Raw genomic sequence first — 10,218 nt, 5'->3', positions numbered from 1 at the left:
TTTCCTTGTGTGTGTGTATATGTGTGTGTGTTAGGTGTGGCTGTGTATATGTGTGTGTGTGTGTGTGTGTGTGTGTGTGTGTGTGTGTGTGTGTGTGTGTGTGTGTGTGTGTGTGTGTGTGTGTGTGTGTGTGTGTGTGTGTGTGTCATAGCGCTATAGTGTTTAAGTTATGTATAAGTGTTTGGCTCTTGCATTCACTGACGTGAGAAGAGGAGGACACATTCGGTCTCAAAGAGTTTTAGCTACATTGTACAGAAGTAGCTCAACTCAGCATCAGAGTATATCACCCACTAATCTCATGTAAGCCTATAATGCCCAACATACTGTAACAAAGCTGTAGAAATACCACAGACTGAAAAATCTGCATACCCCACAGAAAGATAACATTAAAAAATGAAGTAAAATAAAGAAAATTACGTGTGTTCGTGAGGGAAGGATTCAGTCCATGACTGACAGGGAATCTTGGCCTTGGTTACCGCCCTCCTTCCTTTGTAGTTCACCCCGGACCCGATGATACACTCCCTCACATAATCTACAAAAGCCAAGACGAGAGAGAAAGAGAGAGACACAAACATTAATGTCAGAGTTAGCAAAACACTGTCATTATTCACGTGGAAGATATACAGTGCATTCGGAAAGTATTCAGACCCCTTGACTTTTTCCACATTTTGTTACGTTACAGCCTTATTCTAAAATTGATTAAATGATTTGTTTTCCTCATCAATCTACACACAATACCCCATAATGACAAAGCGGAAACAGGTTTTTTAGAAATGTTTGCACATTTATTAAACATCAAAAACAGAAATACCTTATTTACATAGGTATTCAGACCCTTTGTTATGAGACTCGAAATTGAGCTCAGGTGCATCCTGTTTCCATTGATCATTCTTGAGATGTTTCTACAACTTGACTGGAGTCCACTTGTGGTCAATTCAATTGATTGGACATGATTTGTAAAGGCACATACGTGTCTATATAAGGTCCCACAGTTGACAGTGCATGTCAGAGGTCGAAGGAATTGTCTGAAGAGCTCTGAGACAGGATTATATATATAGGACATATCTGGGGAAGGGTACCAAAACATTTCTGCAGCATTGAAGGTCCCCAAGAACACAGAGGCCTCCATTATTCTTAAATTGAAGAAGTTTGGAACCACCAAGACTCTTCCAAACTGAGCAATCGGGGGAGAAGGGTCTTGGTCAGGGAGGTGACCAAGAACCCGATGGTCACTCTGACAGAGCTCCAGAGTTCCTCTATGGAGATGGGAGAACCTTCCAGAAGGACAACCATCTCTGCAGCACTCCACTAATCAGGCCTTTATGGTAGAGTGGCCAGATGGAAGCCACTCCTCAGTAAAAGGCACATGAAAGCCTGCTTGGAGTTTGCCGAAAGGCACCTAAAGGACTCTCAGACCATGAGAAACAAGATTCTCTGGTCTGATGAAATCAAGATTGAACTCTTTGCCCTGCATGCCAAGCGTCACGTCTGGAGGAAACTTGGCACCATCCCTACGGTGAAGCATGGTGGTGGCAGTATCATGCTGTGGGGATGTTTTTTTCAGCAGCAGGGACTGGGTGACTAGTCAGGATTGAGGGAAAGATTAATGGAGCAAAGTACAGAGAGATCCTTGATAAAAACCTGCTCCAGAGTACTCAGGACCTCAGACTGGGGCGAAGGTTCACCTTCCAACAGGACACAACGACCCTAAGCACACAGCCAAGACAACTCAGGAGTGGCTTCGGGACAAGTCTCTGAATGTCCTTGAGTGGCCCAGCCAGAGCCCGGACTTGAACCTGATCAAACATCTCTGGCAGACCTAAAAATAGCTGTGCAACGACGCTCCCCATCCAACCTGACAGAGCTTGAGAGGATCTGCAGAGAGGAATGGGAGAAACTCCCCAAATACAGGTGTGCCAAGCTTGTACCGTCATACAAAAGAAGACTAGAGGCTGTAATCGCTGCCAAAGTACTAAGTAAAGGGTCTGAATACTTATAATCAAAATGTGGAAAAAGTCAAGGGGTCTGAATACTTTCCGAATGCACTGTAGCTCCCTAAAGTTAATTAAATGTCACTTTGGGGCGTTTCGTCAATTCTCAAGTGAGAGACTACACAGCTTAAACAATCCCTTGGGTCCAAACTGTAAACAGCGGCCATGTTGTTTATGCTCTGGTTGGTTCACTGCATGTTTGTGTGCACATCTCTGGCCACTGGAGTTACAGAACTAGAGCGGGAATGCAGTTGTTGTGTCAACAGACATCGAGAGCTCTTAAACCTTAGAGAGTCAAGCTCGGAGGATCCATCATACCACCAGAACCATCGCTCTAAACAAACAACCAATCTGCTTTGCCATAAACTTCTATAAACTTTCCACTGACATTCTAGGACGTTTCGGGGAAAATATAGAGTGTATAATGTCATGTCTCTAAATCAACATTAACGGTTATCCACCGTTTTTTCCAAGACAACATTTGATGATGCTTTGGAGGGGGAAAAGCGAGAGTGTAAGGCTAAAATGTCATGTTTGAGCTAAAGTCAACAGTTATATTTACCTTTCTTCTCGTAAAGGTCAAACTTCACCCTGTGTTCCCTGTGAGCACCGTCCATGAAGCGGTCATAGGGAAGCAAGTGGCATTTCCTGTTTTGATGGTCAAAGTAGAATGCCCTGTACGAACAGACGGGAAGTAGTTGAGAGATGAGCACTGGGTGATAAGGAATATGAAGGCTGTATGAAGGGAGGAGGGGGAAACAGGGAACATGTAGGTCACTGGAGAGAGAGAAAGATGGAGAAACAGTGAGAGAGAGAGAGAAAGAGAGAGAGAGAGAGAGAGAGAGAGAGAGAGAGAGAGAGAGAGAGAGAGAGAGGAGAGAGAGAGAGAGAGAGAGAGAGAGAGAGAGAGAGAGAGAGAGAGAGAGAGAGAGAGAGAGAGAGAGAGAGAGTGAAACAGTTGTGCATTTTGCATGCATCTGTCTCTATGACCATCTTCTCTGCTTGTGTGAGATGCACCTGCAGGTGAAGTTTTTCTTGTTCTTGCTGCACTTGCGAGCACAGTGCTCCAGTGAGCGGCTGTTCTTGACCATGGAGGGCTGGGGGCAGTCTGGACACAGCAGCCTGGTGTCCTCTCTCTTCTGGTACTTCTGTAATGACTGCTTCCTGCATTCTGAGACATGACAGAGAAGGTACTTCTGTAACGACTGCTTCCTGCACTCTGAGACAGGACAGAGATGGTACATCTGTAACGACTGCTTCCTGCACTCTGAGACAGGACAGAGATGGTACTTCTGTAACGACTGCTTCCTGCACTCTGAGACAGGACAGAGATGGTACTTCTGTAACGACTGCTTCCTGCACTCTGAGACAGGACTGAGATGGTACTTCTGTAACGACTGCTTCCTGCACTCTGAGACAGGACAGAGATGGTACTTCTGTAACGACTGCTTCCTGCACTCTGAGACAGGACAGAGATGGTACATCTGTAACGACTGCTTCCTGCACTCTGAGACAGGACAGAGATGGTACATCTGTAACGACTGCTTCCTGCACTCTGAGACAGGACAGACCATGAAAGAGAGTAGACAGACATGCACACACAGAATCTGGGCTATCAATCTCTCTCTCTCTCTCACACACACACACACACACTTCCACTTACTCACAGACACACACACTTCCACCCACCCCACAACACACAGCACTAACCCCCCTTCCCTCAATCAACTTGTATGAAGCCCAGAACTGCCCCATCATTAAACATTAAAACAGTGAAGTCAGCAGTTTATAGTCAAGAACCAATGAACCATCATCCCTCAAATGTATATGACTCCATCTTTGGGATCATTGACCTTCTCAATGTCTCTTCAGTTGCTCTCACACACACCCACGCAGGCACACGCGCACGCACACGCACGCACGTACTCCAGGCGTCCGCACCCTGAGCTATCTTATATCTCCTAGATATAGGACAGACACTTCTTTTTGGACTGTCTGTTTTGCCATTTATGAATATGTTATTCAATGCTTTTCTATGAGCTATAGTAGTAAAGGCCAAATTCAATATTTTGAATATATTTTTTTGGTCCTAAAATTCTAAATCAAATAGCCAAATGATCCATGGTATGACACTCTTAAAACAATTCCATATGTTAGCTTAGTAGAACCCCCCCCCACCCCCCCACCCCCACCCAACAGCTTATACTTTGAAGGGTTGTTAATGTCTCCTAGCTGATATTAAGTTACATATAAGAACGCTACAGGGACCTCATTTGAACATGTGAGAAGTTACAACTAGACATACTTTTGGTGTGAAGGGGTTTATAGGACTGAAGATATTAAGCTTGTTATCACATGGTCTCTCAGAGTTCTCATAATTTACAATCCATAAATAATGTATGTAAAGACCATATGCTTTAGTGGTGCAGTATTTCCTTTATAATTGGTGGCCAGAGTGAAACATTTTAAATTGAAAAGAGCTTATGAGTTTTGCATTTAATAAATATGTTAATGTACCCATATCAGAGACAAGTATTTGTGTCTGTACTCTGCAGCTCCATGTGTTGTCTGTGGGACTCCCCGTAGTCGAAATGGTTTCGGGGAGGACACCATGTTTTGGCTACATTAGAATTACATCTGGCACTCATCACGCTGTTATTATAACATATAACATTCCTCTAAGACAGAGACATTCCGTTATCTCAACGACGCAATATTAGATTTAGGCAGATTTGTTTTTTATGTTGACCAACGTTGAAAAATTTAAATATAGTCAGAGGGCTTTTTTTTTGGAGTGATGGCATAAGACAAACATCGGCTTGGTATTAGCGGACTAGGTTTAAGTCCGCTAGCTTGGCATTAACGTTAAACATTTCAACGTGGGAAGAGGGGTACCGTTCCTTTTTCCAACGTGGAGAGGACCTGTATCCAATAAAACGCATCCCCTCTTTAAACAGCAAAGGAACCGGTTAAAGGTGCGTCTCGGTCTGGAATTTGCATAAGCATTAAATCTGTTTAAGTGAAAACTTGCGATGGAGATATATGGAACTCGGCTCCGCGTCCAAATGTGTCTATAGTGCAGCTCACCTCTGCGCGCACACGCGGGATTCCAATCTGACTATTCGGGCATGCTCACAGCATCCACTGGGCTTAACCAGACCAATGACACTTACCTTGACTGAGCTCAGGAATTAAACTGAATTTAATTGGTCATTTGCCCTGAGCAGTTAGTTATAGGTCTACTTATGTGTTTACAGTCTAACCTTGATTAGACCAACATATCAGTTGCGTGGATAGCTGAACGACATTCTTTCAGTAGCTATGCATTTATCCTTCCAGTGACAGTAAAGAGCCTATTACAGAAATGACCATGACCTATAAAAATGTTAATGACAAAGCAGTTATATCGCCAGCAGATGCACTTCAAAAACATGACTGCAGCGCAGAGGTTCTAGCTCTTTAATGTGTCCTATGGGTACCTTTACGCAGATGGCCGCGCATAACGCATTCATTAGGCCTACATAGGTATGTATGACAGTGAAAACATAAAGTAATTTCTCACTGACATGCACATTTTCTTACGAGTCAATTGAACCATTTGGCCCATTTCATTAATATAGCCTAACACTGATATTTAGACATGGACTTAATGTCACATATAGGCAACGATCAATCTGGGCCTCTTTTCTAAAGAAAATCTTTGAAACCGAGAATATCTGTTAAATTCAATATAGGCCTCTTTTTTAAAGAAAATCTTTGAAACTGAGAATATCAGTTAAGTTTAGAAAAAAAATCTGTGTTGCACAAATTATCCTCTCTACTAAGCATCATCGTCTTGTTACATTAGCCTACATGCCAAAGCGCAAGGCGCATTCCCTGTCGCACCAGCCAGCTAATGCACACATAGGGACAAACTAAAGACATGGCCACCTCGCCACATTCCAATTACAATATAAACCAGTATCAAATACCTCTAAATAATCCAGACCATTGCTCACCACTGTTAATTATGACAGATGTTGTAGCGTATCAATGTATCAACAACTAATTGTATCATGTTTTATGTTTAGGCTACCAATACAAATATGAATTTTAGTCTACATGATATAGGCAATATTTATGCCCAAAACTAAAAGTATGGTCTATGGAAGTGCTGAACTTCAATCCATTTCACTTGCACCGGTACAAGTCTTCACATCTGTGTGATATATTTAGAGAACTCGTTCCCTTTCATGCCAATGAAAATGATATAGCCTATACACACTGACACTAAACCGAATATCAATGACGCACGAATGGCTATAGGCTATACATAGCCTACCGTTAGGTTACATTGCCTAGTAAGACTTACCTGAATTCACAGCGAGCACAACACAAAAGAGAAGTTTGTAAATCCACATGATATCTGCCTTCATTTTTGATGGAGTAGAGTGTATTATCCTAATCCCAGGTTTGCGTTGTGGATTGATTGAACGTCCTCTCCGCGTTATACCTGTTTATATGGTTCGATCTGGGATTAACAGGAAGAGCCCACAGTGCAGTCAGCGATGCCCCCCTTTACTGGAAAGAAGCCCCCCCCAGTCCTCTTTATCACACCGGTTCCCCTCCCCCTGATGCGCGGCAATTAACCAGCACCTTTACAGCACTCTCGTCCCTTCTTCAGTCAGCTTCCTCAGCCACACGCAAAGTGCATTTGTTAACTTGTTTATCTTAAGCTGCTGGGGGTGATGCCAAACCGGATACATGTAATTTCCCTTGTAATAGACTGAGAGCTAATATGTAGAAGTTTATGGATTTTGGTTTCATATGGCACGTTTGAATACAGCTGGACAGAACGCGTACGGGTTCAATGCTTCGGAGGGACTGGGTTGGTGATAAGATATGAAAAAATGTTTGAGAAGTAGGCTTGACCCTCCCTTTTCTCTCTCCTTCCACCCTTTTCGGAGTTTTGGCTGAACCTGCAGACGCAAATGGGTTGATTTGCAGATGCATGTAGGAACTTTATGCAGTGCATTGATTAGGGCCCCTAAGGACCTGCAAGTGCTGCCAAAATGTCCAAAGACCGCCTTGAACCAAAACGCATGGGGATTAGCCTAGGTAATACTCCTGCGATCCAGAACAAAGACAGTGCTCCCCCCCCCCCCCCCCCCCCCCCCCCCCAGTCTTGTCTGTTTGACTTGAATACACGGATGAAGTTATTTTCCCCAAGATGAAATGGAGAATTTGTAGAATGCAAGTTCCATAAAGTAGACGGCTACAGTTTGTTATATGCATGTACCCAGTGAGCAAAACATGTTTCAAAGTATTTTCAACCAAAACGATGTAGCCATTTTTCAACGTCATTTCAATGTCTTGTGCTCATAGGGTAGACTCATAAATGGTATAGATGAGTGATAATTCCAAAACGAGAAAAACATATATACAGTGGGGAGAACAAGTATTTGATACACTGCCGATTTTGCAGGTTTTCCTACTTACAAAGCATGTAGAGGTCTGTCATTTTTATCATAGGTACACTTCAACTGTGAGAGACTGACTCTAAAACAAAAATCCAGAAAATCACATTGTATGATTTTTAAGTCATTAATTTGCATTTTATTGCATGACATAAGTATTTGATACATCAGAAAAGCAGAACTTAATATTTGGTACAGAAACCTTTGTTTGCAATTACAGAGATCATACGTTTCTTGTAGGTCTTGACCAGGTTTGCACACACTGCAGCAGGGATTTTGGCCCACTCCTCCATATAAACCTTCTCCAGATCCTTCAGGTTTCGGGGCTGTCGCTGGGCAATACGGACTTTCAGCTCCCTCCAAAGATTTTCTATTGGGTTCAGGTCTGGAGACTGGCTAGGCCACTCCAGGACCTTGAGATGCTTCTTACGGAGCCACTCCTTAGTTGCCCTGGCTGTGTGTTTCGGGTCATTGTCATGCTGGAAGACCCAGCCACGACCCATTTTCAATGCTCTTACTGAGGGAAGGAGGTTGTTGGCCAAGATCTCGCGATACATGGCCCCAACCATCCTCCCCTCAATACGGTGCAGTCGTCCTGTCCCCTTTGCAGAAAAGCTTCCCCAAAGAATGATGTTTCCACCTCCATGCTTCACGGTTGGGATGGTGTTCTTGGGGTTGTACTCATCCTTCTTCTTCCTCCAAACACGGCGAGTGGAGTTTAGACCAAAAAGCTCAATTTTTGTCTCATCAGACCACATGACCTTCTCCCATTCCTCCTCTGGATCATCCAGATGGTCATTGGCAAACTTCAGACGAGCCTGGACATGCGCTGGCTTGAGCAGGGGGACCTTGCGTGCGCTGCAGTATTTTAATCCATGACGGCGTAGTGTGTTACTAATGTTTTTCTTTGAGACTGTGGTCCCAGCTCTCTTCAGGTCATTGACCATGTCCTGTCGTGTAGTTCTGGGCTGATCCCTCACCTTCCTCATGATCATTGATGCCCCACGAGGTGAGATCTTGCATGGAGCCCCAGACCGAGGGTGATTGACCGTCATCTTGAACTTCTTCCATTTTCTAATAATTGCGCCAACAGTTGTTGCCTTCTCACCAAGCTGCTTGCCTATTGCCCTGTAGCCCATCCCAGCCTTGTGCAGGTCTACAATTTTATCCCTGATGTCCTTACACAGCTCTCTGGTCTTGGCCATTGTGGAGAGGTTGGAGTCTGTTTGATTGACTGTGTGGACAGGTGTCATTTATACAGGTAACGAGTTCAAACAGGTGCAGTTAATACAGGTAATGAGTAGAGAACAGGAGGGCTTCTTAAAGAAAAACTAACAGGTCTGTGAGAGCCGGAATTCTTACTGGTTGGTAGGTGATCAAATACTTATGTAATGCAATAAAATGCAAATTAATTACTTAAAAATCATACAATGTGATTTTCTGGATTTTTGTTTTAGATTCCGTCTCTCACAGTTGAAGTGTACATATGATAACAATTACAGACCTCTACATGCTTTGTAAGTAGGAAAACCTGCAAAATCAGCAGTGTATCAAATACTTGTTCTCCCCACTGTAGGTCTACTGGAGAATATTGCAGCAAGTCAAATGCCACGAGACAAAAATATGTCCAAGCGCAAGCAATATTTTAGACAAAATATGTGTGGGGAAAAATAAACATTTAGATTATTTGCTTACATTCTAAATCGCAGCATGTGCTAAGATAATCATCAGAAATGCCCCAAAAATACGAAAAAAAGCTGAACATAGTAAGGACTGAGAAGTTGGGAACGCAGGAATGTTGGAGTCAGGCCACCTTTAACTTGGAACGCTGTCCCTAAGCAATGGCTTGGCATCAGATTTCTGGGACAATAATAAAATGCCATGCCAGTTATTTCAGTCCCAGACCCACATCATAACGACGTATAAAGATCTGATAGACAATAGTTTCAGGCTGCCTTTCGGCTTTCAGGGCGGCATCCCATCCGGAGCGCTTTTGGGGGACAGTGACAGGATCACTGTCCTATGGTGTCACTGTGTTTTGCTCTTGGTGTGGCGAGCGAGTGGGAGGGGTCAACCATCCCATTTTAGGTACCAGCGAGCTGGCGTTTTTGTTTAACCAATAAGTGTTCCTGAGTTTTGGACACGAAACTCAGGGGGGAGGGGGAGGGGGAGGGGGTGATCGTTACTTGACAACAAATTCACACTTCGACCGTTAACGGGGCAGCCGGTAAGAAAGAGTTATAGAGAGAGAGAGAGAGAGAGAGAGAGAGAGAGAGAGAGAGAGAGAGAGAGAGAGAGGAGAGTGAAGGAGAGAGAAGGAGCGAGAGAGAGGAGAGAGTAAGAGAGAGAGAGAGAGAGAGAGAGAGAGAGAGAGAGAGAGAAGGATTAAGGGGCTTAGGTAAAAGCCAGACACCTGGCCCGCTCTCATTAAGTAATGTGCAGGTTAATTCCTTTTTGGGGTCCCATTTTTTGGGGCCTGTGTGCTCACAGTATGCGTTTGTTTAATGCAGCGCTGAAAAGCGGCAGCAGGTGTGTGTGTGTGTGTGTGTGTGTGTGTGTGTGTGTGTGTGTGTGTGTGTGTGTGTGTGCGTGCGTGTCTGTATGCGTACGTGCGCGCACCTTAGCCAGGGGGATCCGGGGAGGCCAGGAGTGGAGGTATGCCTTTCAGGGCACGTGTCACACTGGCAAGGTCAACCAATGTCAGAGAAAGGGGAAATCCAGATTCCAGACCTGCTCTGAAAACATGCCTGGAAGCAAATTACTGTAGGTTA

At 44.1% G+C, this 10,218-nt stretch overlaps 1 protein-coding gene across 1 annotated transcript; it reads right to left on the bottom strand.

The window, feature by feature from the left end:
• Positions 1–417: 417 nt before the first annotated feature.
• Positions 418–6,809, bottom strand: LOC311125952 (hepatocyte growth factor-like; the record flags this gene model as incomplete). The annotated part of the gene is made up of 4 exons (XM_084199980.1): positions 6,343–6,809; positions 3,009–3,162; positions 2,554–2,666; positions 418–532 (listed from the first exon to the last, which is right to left on the bottom strand). Coding segments are annotated over exons 1-4 (446 nt in total), but the record flags the coding sequence as incomplete, so codon positions are not given.
• Between the last annotated feature and the right edge of the window lie 3,409 nt (positions 6,810–10,218).

This window comes from Coregonus lavaretus (genome assembly GCF_964263955.1).
Source record: "Coregonus lavaretus genome assembly, contig: HAP1_SCAFFOLD_5596, whole genome shotgun sequence".
NCBI classification, from domain to species: Eukaryota; Metazoa; Chordata; class Actinopteri; order Salmoniformes; family Salmonidae; genus Coregonus; species Coregonus lavaretus.
Note: the sequence above shows the minus strand (reverse complement) of the source record. Positions and strands in the feature narration are given on the sequence as shown.